This window comes from Arvicola amphibius, chromosome 8, assembly GCF_903992535.2.
Source record: "Arvicola amphibius chromosome 8, mArvAmp1.2, whole genome shotgun sequence".
Taxonomy (NCBI): Eukaryota; Metazoa; Chordata; class Mammalia; order Rodentia; family Cricetidae; genus Arvicola; species Arvicola amphibius.
The window spans coordinates 126,827,223-126,844,150 of record NC_052054.1 but is presented as its reverse complement, the minus strand read 5'-3'; the positions used below and the strand labels follow the sequence as shown (position 1 = coordinate 126,844,150).

The window sequence follows — 16,928 nt, the reverse complement described above, 5'->3', positions numbered from 1 at the left end:
TAAAACAGTAGCCGAGACAGTTAACGGTGCTGTGAAGTGCCATTGTGAAGGAGGACCTCCACAGTATAAATGAGTTCACTGTTATCACCATGCATTATTTATTGTAGTATACCTCATGAGTACACTTCTCTTGTGAAAACTGGATATGCTTTCCTGAGTACACATTCACTTGAATATACCGAGTCTTGCTTAGTGGTGATGTCACATTATGCTTTGCTAATTGCATGGGTTAGTGCGTTTTAAAGGTTATGTGGTATTAATTAAACTTGTAACAATAAAATTCATTGGGTTTTAGTTGCCATTACCCAGGGAGGAGCAATACAGCTGGCTAACAATGGTACCGATGGGGTACAGGGCCTTCAGACATTAACCATGACCAATGCAGCTGCCACTCAGCCGGGTACCACTATTCTACAGTATGCACAGACCACTGATGGACAGCAGATTCTAGTGCCCAGCAACCAAGTTGTTGTTCAAGGTAATGGAATTAAGAATTTATATATATGGTATATTCTTTTAAAAATTAATGTGTACATTCAGGAAAAGTAAGTATATTGCAAAGCACTATTAAAATAGTTTCTTCAGTATAGATTAGATATTAAAGACTTAGCTATGTATGCACTTAATACATAAATAAATTTCTCATGAAATTTTCTATTTTTTCACTTGGACGAAAATGTCATGGCATAAAAACAACTATCTTTTAGCTTTAAAAGGGTAATACCTATCCTTAGTACCTTGAGTAGTCAGGGATAGGAGAAATAGGATAAATTAGAAGAAAAACTCAGGAAATCACAGCTAGGCTATATGGACTCAAGTAACACCCAACTACTACGTTCCCCCCCCCCTTTTTAAGCCCCTACCTCATATGTGCTAAGTCGATATTAAAGAGGTTTTAGTGGATTCTGTCCTGTTGTTTTATATATGTACATATATGTATATATGTATACACACGCACACACATATGAAACTTAGATTTTTTTTTCCCTAAGGCCATCAATTTTGATTTCAGATAAAAAGTTCCAAAGAACATATGTCCTTATGTAAATCTTCTGCCCTTTGGAGAACAGTTGTTCTTAAGTCCTCAATGGTCTGGAGAGTTTCGGTTGCCCCTCCCCTTTACCCCCTTTATTTCAGGAGTCTGGAGAGTGTTAACTATTCTCCATTAACTCATCTGAACAGCTCATAGTGTATACCAGATCAAAAACTGATAGGCTGAAAAATAATAACATTTGCTTCTAAAAATATTTTTGTAAATAATAACAAATGTTGCCTGTGTTCATGAGTTATATCCCTTTACCATGGATAATTACTTTTAAATGGTACCAAAACACCAAGAGAAAGTCTTTTATCTAACCAATCCGTAATATATTTATACAATATATCCTGTTATTAGACCAGTGATATTTGAAAATATATTTTGCTTATTAATGGGAGTAAAACACCTTTTCACTTTACATGCAGGTACTCAAAAAATTGTAAAGCAGGATGTCAGTGAATTTGAATTCTCAACGTCAGTTTGAAGATGGTAACATGTTTAGTATATACATCTTTGTCACTCAGATGATACAACTGATATTTTTAACTCATGGATGATTTTATAAAGACCTTCAAAATCTCACACAGTGTTAGGTTACTTATTAGGACAGTATATCATTAAACTGTTTTTAGAAGCAAATAATAGACAAATTGTGATTGTATTTCTTTTCACATATTGTAGATTGTATGGTTAGAAAATCCTTAATCTCAGCCCTTGGGAGGCAGAGGCAGGTGGATCTCTGAGTTCTAGGCCAGCTTGGTCTGCATATTGAGTTCCAGACAGCTAGGACAACATAATGAGACCCTGTCCCAGAAAACCAAACAAACAAACAAAAAAGTCCAGCTTGAGTTTATTATTACTTATATTAAAAATAATATGTTTACATATTACCGTGATTGGCACCCAGTAGCCCACTTTTTCATACTTTGAGTTTTGTTTGAATTAGAAATTTATAATAGTTGACCATATGCTTATTTTCTCTTCCATTTTGCTATTTATGAAAAATCATGGTCGTTTTTATGTCGTGGCAAGAGTCTGCTTGAAATTTTTTAATATGAATTTATCCAAATCAAAGGAAGACACTGAGGACTATATCTAGGAAGATCATCTATGCTGGGCCTCACTTTCCTTTTAGACTTAAGGTTGGTAAGCATGTTAATCACAGAATAGATCTCCATTCCAATTCAACATAAATGTAAGACCCAGCAGAGACACTCAGACATCCTTACCTGTACCTGTACTAATAGTACAGTAAATTGGCATCTTCTTTTCCGTTTCCCTTCTAATCCAAGTATATTTAGATTGATTGACACACAACTGAGTCAGATTGTAGTGTTTCTGTATCTTACACCTTGTTTACTCTGTTTTGCAGCTGCCTCTGGTGATGTGCAGACGTACCAGATCCGCACGGCCCCCACCAGCACCATTGCCCCTGGGGTTGTTATGGCGTCCTCCCCAGCACTCCCCACACAGCCTGCCGAAGAGGCAGCGCGGAAGAGAGAGGTTCGTCTAATGAAGAACAGGTACCTATTCCAGATGCTTAATGCTGTGGGTCACATATGGCTCTAAATTTGCCCATAGGTGCCTTCACTTACTGACAGTAGGTTCTGTGCATTGATTTTTTTTTTTTCTGGTAGAATTAATGGATCTTTCTAAAGCTTCTTTATTTATTATGCTGCATTTATAAGATGGCTAATGGATCTTTAGGTCAATCTTCACTCACAAAGTTTTTTTTTTTTTCAAAGTTTTTCCACAAGAGATTTAATATCTAAATCTCTTTAAGATTTAGATTTTAAGATTTAAATTTAGCTTTAATGAATTTGTACTTTATCCCAACCAACTTAATAGGTTAATTCAATTAAAAAATTTTCATGAGTAATAGCCATCAAAGTGTCATATGTGAACTAACATTAGATTGTTGTTTATTTGCATCAAATTTATTTGTAATAAATGTATGGTAGCCTTTTTGTTTTAATAAAAGCTTCCCTTTGCATTTTTATTCACTTAAAGATTTATTTATGTATATTTTATACATATATGTAAGTGCCTATGTGTATGTATGAATACCACATGCATACCTGGTGCCCATACAGGCCAAAAGAAGACATTAGATCACTTGGAACTAGAATGACAGGTAGCTGTCAGTCACCTGATATGGGTGCTTTGAATTGATCCCAGGACCTCTGCAAGAATAGTTGTGTTCTTTTCTTAACGCTAAGAAGTTCTCTCTCCAGCCCTTTGCTTTGTGTTCCTGACTCAGAGTCTTGCTGTGTGGGCCTGGACTGTTGCTCCTCATGCCTCAGTCTACTGAGTGCTGCTGGCTCTCCAGCCTGTGCCACCATGCCAGGCTTTAAGAAGCATTCATTTTCTTTACTCAAAATAATCATTTAACACCCAAACACTTTTAAAATAGATTAATTCTAAAAAATAAGATATTCCTAACAAAGCCTTAATGTACAGTTAGCTTTAGTCTTCAGTAATTAAAAGTGCTAATAGTGGAATCTATAAAATATACACAAGCCTTTCTTAGAAACTTACTGACTTTCAAGTGGTTTCACCATCTAAAGACAAAAGGAAATTATTAATATGAAAATGATTAAGAAAACAAAACAAATGGTCTGGGGAAATGGCTCATTTGCCATACAAGCAAGAGCACTGGAGTTCAGATCCCCAGAACCACGTGCACTGCTTGATAGGGCCCTTAATTCCAGTCTGATGGCTGAGTTTTGGGGTTCCTAGGGCAAGCTGGTTAGGTGAACTGCCAGCTTGTAAGCTTTGGTTTTTAAGAAACCCTGTCACAAAAAGAGTAAGCTGGAAGTAACATCAAGGAAGATAGCCTTCACTCCCAAAATAATATGAGAATAATGGGGTGAGGCAGGTGGGGATGGGGTGAAAAAAGAGTGTATGAAGATAGAAATTATTTGAAATTGGTGAAATGCTTGTAGTTACCCCAAGGATCTGTCTGTATACTATGATAAAGTAAATGAGACAAATTGGGCTTAGATCTCATGTCAAATCTTGGCTTCACCCTTCAGCTGTGGTTCTGAAAGAACTCACTAAGTTTCTAAACTTGGGTTTCTGCTTCTGAGTAAAATAAGGTCCCTCCTTGCACCCAAAGTGCTGATGTGAGGCTCAGGTAAGATTCTAGTTCTGTGGGCCTGCAGTAATGGTCGTGTGCTCCGGGAAACGCTGCTTCTCTTTGAGCCAGCCCGTGTTTCAGTGGTCAGTCTCTTTGTCCTAAAGAGTCACAGCTGTCACAGTCTTAGCAAATTACACTTAGCCCTGAGAAGGGAGAGCCATTCTGAGCTATTAGGAGAAAGTTGGAAAGATGCCTTAGTCTTCAGTAATTAAAAGTGCTAATAGGAGAATCTATAAAATAAAATATAAAAATCTGTGTACCAAACAACTATAAGTAGTTAAGTTATAATAGAAATATAAGTGCCTAATTTTTTAAGTATATTTGAAAATATGAATTAAATTACAAGTTAATGTGTTCAGTTTTAAAGTATTTGTTAAGAAATGATTGACCTTTTCTAAAATAAACTATTACATTTAAGAAGTCTCAAGCAAAGACGTAGTTATAAAATCTAAGGCAGAAGCACTTACTAAAGAAAACAATTCTAAGGAGACACAGTAATCAGAATTACAAAGCACTTCAGACCATGCATGCCTGTGTAATTTGTCTCTGTTGAGCAGAGAGGCTGTGAGACCATGCTGAGGAGAAGGCAATGCTGCAGCTTCTTCCTCCCCCTCCCTTCCTTGTAGTATTGGGGGTTGACCTTAAGGCCGGTTTCCTGTTAGACAAGCACTCTACCACTGATTTGGACCCTGACCCCCCCCCCCCAGCCCTTTTTTAAAAATTAGGGTCTTTCTGTTATCCAGACTGACCTGAATTCACTCTGTAGCCTAGCGAGGCTGCTTTCAGTCTTCTTGTCTCAGGCTCCTGAGCAGCTGAGAGCACAAGTCTACTAGCATTGCAGCCTCTTACCTGCTTAGAGCATTGCCCGTTTATGAACACTTGTCCCTTTTATATAGACAGTTTCACTTTTTCTCCATTTATTTTCAGATTTGTAATTTTTCTATGTTAGCGTTCTGAAAGTTGCTGTGACAGGTACCTAAGGAATCAATGTAAAGAAGAAGAGATTGATTTTGACAGTCTCAGCAGTCCGTGGTCACCGGCACCACTGTTTTCAGGCCGCAGTGAGGCAGAGCATCATGGCCAGGATCCTGCAGGGAGCAGACTGTCCTGCCTCATAGCAGAGAGGAAAGACATGTCTGGAGACTGAGAAGAGAGAATGGACTCCCCCAACTTCCTCTGTTCTTTTTCTGTGTGCTACTGCAGCATACATATGCCCCCAGCTACCTCCCGCTACACACATTAGAGAAATAAATGCTGAAGGGTGATAGTGTAGGAAGTGATACAAGAAGACACTCATTGACCTGGTTTCTACAAGCATACATGCACATGTACCTGTACACATATGTGCACTTGTGAACATTACACATGCTTATACCACACACTGATATGAATGTGTGAATGTAAGTTGTGAGTGATTGGAAATTACAACTTAGTCTCGAAGGGCACGCTGTAATGACTATTTCCCTTCATTTGAGTCCCACCTCCTAAGTTTCTCTACATCTTGCTATGTAATTATGACCCTATCCATGGATTAATCCTTGAATGAGGTCACATCCTCATAATTGAGTAACTTCTCAGAACCTTGCCGTATTAGCAGCCAGCCCTTCTGAGGAGCAGTCCTTGTGAAACCCTAATACTCCACTACTGCCACCACCCCAGCACACCAGGTGTCCTCAAGATGTTTGCTTTCATGAGGTTTACAGAGCTGCCTGATTTGTAAAAACATGGACTGTAATAAATTGCTTTTGCATAAATTTAGTTCTGTTTGTCAGAGGGAGGTTTTCTATACTCTGAGTAGTTCCCTTCCTTTCCACACTGAGTAGTTCCCTTCCTTTCCACACTGAGTAGTTCCCTTCCTTTTCTCCAGGTTACTGTTAGGCTCCTGGGATCTGGTCTCTGTGACAGTCAGATCTCTTGCGTGTGTTTAGAGAAGTGAAGCCCCCCACACCTGTCTAGTAGCTCTTCTCATTTAATTGACCTCTGTGCAGTATCTGATTTTTGAATGCTTATTACCCTAATATTCTTTGGTTAATGCTAAGTTATAGTATGTTTTAGACACTAAACTTATACACACACACACACACACACATAGCAAGGTAAAATCTTATTCCCACTTTGCAGAGAAAAAGGAAGGTAAATTTCAGAGAAAAGCTAAATATGCAGTCAAAAGTCTGTATTTAAGAAAGTAAAACAAATTTGAACTTGTATCTGGTAACAAACCCAATGAACATGTCACTTCCCTGCTGGTCCTCCGAGCAGAGTAAAAGCACTGTGTCAGGAGATGTGCAATGCCAGGAAATAAATGTAGAGTGCTAACCTGGGATGCCCATTTTGTTTAAAGAGTCAGAGAAATAAAATAAACTCCAATTTTAAGGTGAAATACAAGATTCAAAAGAAGTTGATACTGTAGTGGTTGCTTTAAGCTGTGCCTCCAGGACCACCATGTTGGTGTCGTCTTGACTGTAGGTGCTTCAGTAGAAAAGGTAGAGCAGCATTCCCCAGTCAGTGACCCTCATGTGCACCGAACACAGCCTGTCTTATACCAAACTGGATAGGAAAAAGTTGGGGAGCCCCAAAATTCTAGTGTCCAAACTGTCATATTTTGCAAGCATTCCATATTACTACAACAGTCACAAAATGGCAGTGTCAGAGGACATGGCCTCTTCTTTCACTTGCAAGCTGTGCATTAACCACTCCAGATCAGCTGCCGTGGCTTGTCTTCATAACTCGTCCTCATTGCCAGCTGCTTCCTGGGTCCCCGAGGAAGGAGCAGAAGCAGTTCCGGGGCACAGCCTTTCTGTGGCAACAAGGAAAGGGCAGTGCTGCTCCGATGTCTGCATTTGAGGGCAACACCTGAGTGTACAGAGAGAGGAGATTCTCTGCTTCTCCTTGTTTAGAGAGGCAGTCTCTCATTTCTACCACTGCACTATATTAGTGCTGGTCCTGCAAATCCAGTGTTCTTTGTGGAGATAGGATGCACTACTAGGCTTACTCTACTGTGCTTTTATCCCTTGAGACATCTCCTCAGCTGACCATTGGGGTAAATCATTTGCTTTGGCTCTGGGACCATTTGTGTTCCACTAGCTACCACACTGGGAAGGACAGGCAGAGTCAGTGGGATGTGGATGGGATTCTTCTCACAGAGAGGGCATGGTTCTGAGATTAATAAAGTGTATTTACTTCCCTTACTGTTTTGTAGCCTACTGTATAGAGGATTGAAATAGGTTTTCAAAGATGGAGGAGTAAACTGTTGAATAGATTTGACCTGATTAAACGTAAAGACCTTTGCTCAATGAAGAACAATAGCAAAATAAACATTAAACTAGGCATTTTAACAGTGTCAGATTAGAGTTGAAGATATGGGTTACTGATTTACAGAAAATAAATATGATAAAAATATGAAAAATTCCAAAAAATATAAGTATTAAGGTACCTCCATCCAACTATGTACAGCTTGCCATTAAAAAATAAAAATACCGGGCTGGAGAGATGGCTCAGTGGTTAAGAGCACTGGCTGTTCTTTCAGAGGTCCTGAGTTCAATTCCCAGCAACCACATGGTGGATCTCACAACCATCTGTACTGAGATCTGGCGCCCTCTTCTGTCACCAAGGCACACATGCAGCAGAACACTGTACATATACACAAATCTTTTAAAAAAAATTAAAAATAAATGAACAAAAATATATCTTATAATATTCTTTGCAGATCAAGTTAGTCATTTTTGCATATTGCTACAAATAAAAAATTACAAATAAAACATGCTTCCTATAAGTAACTTAGAAAACATAAGCAAAAAAATTAACTGCCTCTAACTGCTCCATCTAAAATAGTAAAATTCTGCCTTGTCTCGTGTGCATGCATGCGTGCGTCTTTGTGTGTGTGTGTGTGTATATTTACATGTACACATACACATTTTGGTATGTAAGTTTTAACCTTTTATTTAAAGTACTTTTAGATTTACAATAGAATGAGAAAAATGCTCTGAAAAATACCTGTGAAAAAATTAAGGAGGGTAGGCAGGACTTATTTTGATCCATGGATTCAGAGGTTTTAGTGCCTTGACAGTTAGGTCCACTGCCGTAGGCCTGTATCTGATGCCAGTACACACATGTGGCTGAGGCTGCTCACCTCATGGCAGATAGGAGTAATAGGAAGGGGAAGGGGTCATGTCCATGAGACATACCCAGAAACCTACTTCCTCCACTTAGACCCAACTCTACACAGTCCTGCCACCTCCCAGTAGTCTATAGAGTCTGAGTCCATCAGCATTAAGTCTGATCTAATCATCCCTGGATTCATTCTCACAGACAGATGAACACGGTTATGATGGAGCAAACCTCCCCTTTGCTCCACAAAACCAACGGCAAGGTACAATTGGCAACCTGTGTAAATAAATAAGATGTTGTCTAACAGGCTGGTGTGGTGCTGGCGCATGCCTGTAATCACTGCACTGGAAGGCTGAGGAGGAGGAGCAGATGTGGGTTACAAAGAGACCCTGTCTCAAATAAAAAAACCGCTTCCCATAAGAAAAGACCCTTTAATAACCTTTCCTAGATAGTTCTCTCAGTCCAGACAATCTAAGAATCAAGGTTAAATGTGCTTCTTCTGATACTAATTTTCTGCCACAGGTTCCTTTTAATTAATATTTACAAAGTGTATCCTTAGATAGCCTTTTGATCCTCATATCTTTGTCTTTTAAGATAGGCATCTTTAAGAGAACATATAATTATGACATTGCCTGGGGACTGGAGAGATGGCTCAATGGTTAAGAGCACTAACTGCCCTTCAAGAGGCTCTGGATTCAGTTTCCAGCACCCATATGGCAGCTCTGTCTGTGACTTCAGATCTGATACCCTCACACAAGACATACATGCAGACAAAACGTATGTCCATGCATGCTTACATGCCAACAGACCCTAAAATATTTACTATCTAGTGGTTTTTTTTTTTTTTTTTTTTTTTGGTTTTTCAAGACAGGGTTTCTCTGCAGCTTTTTTAGAGCCTGTCCTGGACCTAGCTCTTGTAGACCAGGCTGGCCTCGAACTCACAGAGATCCGCCTGCCTCTGCCTCCCGAGTGCTGGGATTAAAGGCGTGCGCCACCACCGCCCGGCCTATCTAGTGTTTTATAGAAAAATTTTGTCCTCTTCTGATTTATCTTCTTCTCCTCCTCCTTTCTTCTTCTTCTTTTTTTTTTTTTTTTTTTTTGGTGGGAGGTTGGTTTTGGGGGGCAAGATTTTTTTCTATGTAGCCTTGGCTGTTCTGAAACCAGGCCAGCCTCAAAATTAAGAGATTCTCCTGCCTCTGCCTCCCAGGTGCGGGGATTAAAGGCCCAGCTTTGGTTTATCTTTTTTTAAAGGTATATGCATGCATATTATAGATAATTTTTTTTTTATGTGCAGGTGCTTGCACAGGTCTTCCTTGAGCGTGCATACAAATATGTGGAGGCCAGAGGATGGCAACGGATGTTCACCTTACCTACCTTGTGGACAGCTTCTTGTATTGACTAGAGTAGCCAGTGAGCTTGGGGGACCTGTCTGCCTGTTTTCACCTCCCCAGCGTAGGGATTATATATCCAGGTCCGCCCTCTTCCCTGACTTTACATGAGTCAAATTCAAATCCTCAGTGGTGCATGGCAGGTGTTTTCTTGGCTGTCCAACCTTTTGACCTTACAACATGACATGTATATCGTAATGTACAGATGTGTTAGCTCATATTTATAACTACCCTGGGACACATGCGGCCTATGGGTCATAGGTTGGATACATCTGCTTTAGAATATGTTTAAAATTTGGAAATTTTTAGTGCATTCAACTTTTAACTCTCTATTTCTTTTTTAGTCCATGATTTAGACTGGTGTATTTTTTTAACTCAAAAACTAATTTTAAATCTTTTTCTTAGAAATATGTATCTATTGGCAGTGAATTCTTTCCAGCTCTGAAAAAATATTTGATCATATTTAAGATAGTTTTGCCTCCTTCTTCTGCCTTTGATTTCTAGAAATGCCCATTGTTATATCTCTACTCCTGCCACATTTGTTATCATTAATTCTGAACATTTCTCAATTGCATTTCTAATAGTTTGGTGTCTTAGATTTCATTTCACGTATGTTACAGTGTTTGAGGCCATGACACAGCCCTTGGTTACTTTCACCTTGTTTTTTTAGTATGAGTAGTTTCTAGTGTCTTGTCACAACCATACTGATAACTTTCTTCAGCTCTGTCACTTCTATTCATATGATGAGATCAAAGGAATTTTTTATCCTTGTTGCTATTTAGTGAAATAATTCTTTGATATGCATGTCATGTACCTTCTCTGTGACATCAGCTAACTATTAGTTATAGTTACCTTGTGTTGTCTATGAAATATATCCAACATCCGTGTCACAGTTTGTTTGCTTACTCAAATATGTCTAGTACTTGAAAGTCAGACATAAGGCAAAGTGCTGTGAGTTAATACTCTTGTACACTGTAAATATGTCATTTATATTGGTTTAATAAAACACTGATTGGCCAGTAGCCAGGCAAGAAGTGTAGGCAGGGTGACCAAACTAAGAGAATTCTGGGAAGAGGAGAGGCAGTCAGTCACCAGCCAGACAGAGGAAGCAAGATGAGAACTCCTCACTGAGAAAAGGTACCAAGCCACATGGCTAAACATAGACAAGAATTATGGATAATTTAAGCTGTAAGAGCTAGTTAATAATAAGCCTAAGCTAATAGGCCAAGCATCTCTGTGTTTATTTGGAACTGAAAGACCATGGGACCAGGTGGGACAGAAACTTCTGTCTACAGCAAAGAACTTTAAATAACAGGGTGGGATGGGTCATTTTTTAAGCCTGGAAGTATGCACATTTTTTTCTGCATGGAAGGAGGGCACGGTTGGCATCTGGGGAGGAGTTGGATTCTTCTGTTAGGGCCATTGTCGCTCCACCTCAGGCTTCGGTGTGGATAGCTGTCTTGTCTTAAGGGTCAGGAATGGTTTCCAGAGCATCAGCTGTTTGATTGGAATTTGGTGTCACCTTTTATACTGTGTCCTGCATACTCTGTAAGTATTTAGATTGATTTTTCAGGAATCGTAAGATGTCTGTTCTGAGTAAGGCTTAGCCTCAGGTATCTTTGTCTCTTTTTGCTCTCAAGATTATGAAACTTCTTTCTCAAAGAGCTAGACCACACACAGCTACAATGAGTGCTTACTGATGCCCTAAGTCCAGGAATGTTGTCCTTCCCCTCATCCTTTAAGCCTTACTCAGCCACAGTGTGGTAAGCTCCTGCAATCCCAGCACTCAGGTCAGAGAACAGAGATTTTGAGGCCAACCTGGTCTACTTAGCAAGACTCTCTAGGGAGGAGGAGAACCATGCTGCCGTGTACATAACTCCTCCCAGTTTTTTGTTCCTCCCACCTTACTGTGTCCCTTCCTTCATGACATAGAATTCTTAGGACTGCATTCTTTCCTTACTGCCTGATGGGGTTCCTAGAAAAGAAAACATGTAAAAACATTTAAATTCATCCATTTTCTATACTCTTCAGAGGTTAAAACTGCCCTTCTCTGTAAATTTCATGTATTTTAGAGGAAGTGCTAAAATACATTTTCTGTTATCCATTTGCCTCTATCCCAAGTGAGGGTGTGCTTCTTTGTCTCCTTAAATTTTAGCAACCCTCTTTATAACAGAGTAGGAGTAACTGCAACCTTTCACTACATCCTGAGGCAAAAGCCAGAACCAATACACTTTTTTTGTTTGTGTGTGGAAGCCAGAAAACAATCTGGTGGTGTTCTCATGGGTCACCATATTTCTCTCACTGGCTGGAGCTCGTCAAGCAAGCTCTAGGTACCCACTCTCTCTGCCTCCCCAGTGCTGGGATTACAGACACACACCATCATGCCTGACATTTCTACTTGACTCTGGGGTCATACTTGTGTGCCCATATATGTAAGACAAACCCTACCAACTGAACCATCTCCCCAGTCCCCAGTACACATAGTTTTTAATTGAATAATTAATGCAGGTTAAGATTGGAAAGCCTTGTATATTTTTGATGGATGTTATTTTGTAGCACAAGTTGGCCTGGTACATGACTCAGATGTATATTCTTCTGCTTCAGCCTCATGTGCACTAGATTTTGTAAACATGTATCACTATCACAATACCAAGTCAAAACTTAGGTAAATTTGTAGGCAAAAGAGGGAAAGTGGGTAGTGTGGAAGGATTAAAGGTGCTGTAAAGGGAATCAAACGGACTAAATTGACCTCTAACTCATCCCCCCTGCCACCCTTTTTAGATCAACACCTTCCTCTAGGCCCTAAAGGACTCTATTTGCCTTCCTTATTGTGTAGTGGGATGTTGAATTTTCTGAGTCTTATTTCTGGAGAAAATTTCTTCAGTACTACTGTAATGTCCACATCTATCATAAATACAGTACCACTTGAAATATCTAGAAATAAGAGCATAGCAGGCAGTATATTATGTCTTTTATATATTGGTTTATGTATTCTTGTAAAAGCTTTTGAGGTACATAACATTGTCATTTTTTATACTCATTAATAAGGCTGAGTACTTTACCTCTTCCTTGATAATTTATAAAAGGCCTCTGTGTGTGTGTGTATTATTTTCCATTACAAATGATTGTTTTTTAAAATTGCTCAGTTTTTCTTGTTTTACTTTTAACTGTTAGGATCATTGAACAACAGATACAGCTTTTGGGTTTGTTTTGAAGCCTGCTAAAGATAAATTTTTATTCTCTCTCTCTCTCTCTCTCTCTCTCTCTCTCTCTCTCTCTCTCTCTCTCTCTCTCTCTCTCTCACACACACACACACACACACACACACACACACAGAGGGTTTCTCTATGTAACAGCCCTGGCTATCCTGGAACTCCCTCTAGGCTGGCCTTGAACTCACAGAGATCCATCTGCCTCTGCCTCCTGAGCGCTGGGATTAAAGGTGTGTGCCACCATCGCCCAGCCTGTTAAAGTTTTTCTCACTTTTATTTTAATCATGGTAAAAAAAAAAATACCATAGCAGAATTTAATATCTTGACCATTTGTAACTTTATACAGTTCAGTAATGTGTATATTGTCATCATGGTTTAATAGATTTCCAGAACATTTTTATCTTACAAAACACTCAATCTGATGACTCATGCCTGTAATCCCAGCTACCCAGGAGGCTGATGTAGACGGTTTGCTATGAGTTTGAGACCAATCCAGGCTACATAGTGAGTTCCAGGCTATCCTGAGCTGTAGAGGAAGAGCCTATCTCAAAACAAGAACCCTAAAACTCCCTCTGTACTTAAACAACTCCCCACTACCCCCATCCCTGTCCCTTGGCAGCCCTGAATAGTCCTGTGAATTTCTCTCCATTGAAATGGTGTTGGCCCTGAGCTGTAAAGCCCTCATTGTGTGACGGTGTGTCCCTTGTATCCTATTCTCGCTAGAACTTTTATTGTGAAGGCGCGTTGGATTTTGTCAAAGGTCTTTCTGCATTTAATGAGATGATGATGTGGTTTTAGTCTTTCCATTTGTTTGATGGAGTACATATATCTGTTTACATTTATTGAACCATCCCTGCAGCAGTGGAATGAAGCCTACTTGATCATTGTGGGTGATCTTTTTTATTTGTTCTTGGATTTTATTGATTTATTGTTATTGTATTTTATTGATAATTTTTGCATTTTTCTTCATAATGGGGAATAGACCTGTAATTCTCTTTATTTATTGAGTCTTCATGTGTTTGAGGATCGGTAAATATGGCCTTATAAAACTAACTGGGCAGTGTTCCTTTTTTCTCTGTTTTGTGGAGTAATTTGAGGAATGTTGGCATTAACTCTTCTTTGAAAGTTTGGTAGAATTCTATGCTAAAACCATCCTTAGTCCTTAGTTCCTGGCTTTTTTTTTTTTTTTTTTTTTTTTTATTGGAAAGCAGTTAATGACTGCTTCTATTTCACTAGGGCTTATAGGTCTACTGAAATTGCTTATGCGATCTTGATTTAACCTTAGTAAGTGGTACCGATTGAAAAAATTATCCATTTCTGCTAGGTTTTTCCAATTTGATAGAACAACAGCTTTTCAAGTATGTTGTAAACCTAAAATAAAATTAAAAGCCTTTAGCCTGGTGGTGGTGACAAATGCCTTTAATTCCAGCACTCAGGAGGCAGAGACTGGTAGATTTCTGAGTTTGAGGCCAACCTGGTCTACAGCGTAAGATCCAGGACAGCCAAGGGCTACCCAAAGAAACTCTGTTTTGATAAAAGCAAAAAATAAAATAAAGTATGTCCTTAGGATTCTCTTGATTTCCTCAGAGTTTTATTATGTCCTACTTTTCATTTTTAATTCTGTTAATTTGAATATTCTCACTCTGCCCTTTAACTAATTTGGATAAGGGTTTGCCAATCTTATTGATCTTTCTCAAAGAACCAGATCTTTGTTTCACTGATTCTTTGTTTTGTTTGTTTCTATTTTATTGACGTCAGGCTCAAGTTTGATTATTTCTTCCCTTTATTCCTTCCGGGTGTGATTTCTTCTTTCGTGCTAGAGCTTCCATGTGTGCTTTACTAGTATATCTGCAAATTGTCTTTCTTTTTTTCTTTTTTCTTTTTTTTTTTCCGAGACAGGGTTTCTCTGTAGTTTTTGGAGCCTGTCCTGGAACTTGCTCTTGTAGACCAGGCTGGCCTCGAACTCACAGAGATCCGCCTGCCTCTGCCTCCTGAGTGCTGGGATTAAAGGCGTGCGCCACCACCGCCCAGCGATGAACTGGCCTCTTATAGAACCACCTTCATTGTGTCCCATACCTTTCAGTATGTTGTTTATTCATTTTTCATGCAATCAATTCTTAATTTCTCTCTTGACCCATTTTTCATTCAGTAGTAAGTTGTTCAGTTTCCATGAGTTGTAAACTTTCTGTTGTTTCTATTGATGTTCTGCTTTAATCTGTGGTGGTCATAGAGGATGCAGGGTTATTTCTGGTTTTTTGTTTTTTGGTTTTTTTTATATCAGACTTGCTTTGTGTCCAAGTCTGTGGTCAATTTGCTGAGAAGAAGGTATATTCTTTTGTGTTTGGGGGAAGTGTTCCCTAAATATCTGTTTAGTCCATTTGGTCTGTGCTGTTTGTTAGCACCAGCATTCCTCTTGTAGATTTTGCGGTCTGTCACTAGCCAGCTATTATGAGACTCAGCATGTGATCTAAGCTGTAGTAAGTGTTTCTTCTATGAACTTGGATGCCTTGTGTTTGATATATAAATGTTGAGAACTGCAGTGTCCTCTTGGTGGGTTCTTTCCTTTGAGTATATAGTCTCCTTCCCTATCTTTTCTGATTAATTTTGGTTTGAAGTCTATTTTGTCAGGTACTAAAATGGCTACACCAGCTTGCTTCTTAGGTCTGTTTGCCAAGAGTGCCTTTTTCCATCCATTACCCTGAGTTGATTTCAAGGTGTGTTTCTTGAATGCAGCAGAATAGATCCTGTTTTCTCATCCATTCTGTTAGTCTGTGTCTTGTTCAAGTTCCTAAAGTTTTTATTTCTAGATTTCTCTCAGTTTGGCTTTTCTTTATTGATTCTATTTCCACTTTCAAGTTTTGAACTGTTGAATCTTTCCTTCCACTGTTCGTGCTGTTGTAGATATCTTTAAGGGATTTGTTCATTTTTCTCTATTTTAAAGTCTTTTTCTTGTACTTTAGCTATGTTGCAATACTCAGAACCTGCTGTGGTAAGGTTGCTGGGCTCTAGTGGAGACATTGTCCTGACTGTTAGTGTTTATATGCTGACATCTCGTCAGCTGCTTTGAGAAGAATGTAATTCTGGGTGTTGATATCTAGTCTTGTTTTTGTTGGGAGGGTGTTTTATTCCTTAGTTTCTGTTGCCCTCTGGTTCTTAGAGTGTGGTTGCTCCTTGTTGCCTAGTAGGAAATTCTTCTGGGATTCTGATGGGTGTGGCCACTGTGTGTAGGTATTGGGTCTGACACTTAGGAATGAGGATGGCCAAGGATGGGACTGGGGCAGGTACACAGGAAGGAGGAAAGCAGGGGTTCCACCAGGACCTGTGGTCCTCAGGGGTGGGGCAAGTAGTGAGGAGAGGCCCCAAGATAGTCTACTACAGAGCTGGGGATGATATGGGGATGAGGAGATGGGTGGGGGCATGGAGGCCTCAGCGGGTGACCTGCTACAGAGCTGTAGATGAGACTAGGGGTTAGATTAGGAGGAGAGGAGATATGGGTAAAGATCAACAGTTAACCTACCTGTTTTTCTGGTCAGGGTCTATGGATTCCCAGGGAATTCCCAGGAGTTGGCGCCTAGGATGCAGCAATGAAGTGGGGGGAGGGAAGAGGTTGGGGGAGGGGGAGACCTGTGGGATCCAGTGAAGATGGGACCAGGGGTGCAGGGAGCCTCAGCTGGTATTCTATCAGAGCAGGGATGAGACTGGGGGGTTGGATTTGGAGGAGATGGGGAGATCTGATCTGCAGTTAGCCTACATGCTTCCCACCAGCCTTCGTTTTTTAATGTGTGGCTCAGTGATTAACTCCATAGATCCTTCTGTCTTCTATCCCACCCCATTGTTGGCTCTTTACCAGGGTGCTAGGGATATGAATCCAGTCCCAGTGCTAATATATCTGGCCCTTTGCCTACTGAGTGAGCTATTTCCCTAAATAGCTCCCAAAAACATTTTTTAATTAGTTGAAAGAATGTTTTTACATTTCATGTGTGTGTCTCTGTGTGTGTGCAAGTACATGTGTAAAGAAAAAGAATAGATTCTTACCTTCTACC

The 16,928-nt window shown here is 39.7% G+C and overlaps 1 protein-coding gene across 8 annotated transcripts in view; it reads left to right on the top strand.

Moving 5' to 3' along the window:
* The window catches only part of Creb1 (cAMP responsive element binding protein 1), a 62,220-nt gene that overhangs the window by 39,351 nt on the left and 5,941 nt on the right, over positions 1 to 16,928 (top strand). For 5 of the 8 annotated variants that reach the window (XR_005286504.1, XM_038338787.1, XM_038338789.1 and 2 more), the window contains 2 exons: positions 296 to 478; positions 2,412 to 2,562. Coding sequence is in view for 7 of the 8 variants with exons in the window: in XM_038338787.1 (XP_038194715.1) it covers positions 296 to 478; positions 2,412 to 2,562 (334 nt within the window). In the remaining variant the exon portion in view is untranslated. Of the gene's footprint in view, positions 1 to 295; positions 479 to 1,464; positions 1,529 to 2,411; positions 2,563 to 16,928 lie in introns of those variants that run through there. The other 3 variants (XM_038338791.1, XM_038338790.1, XM_038338792.1) reach the window with 2 other exon arrangements.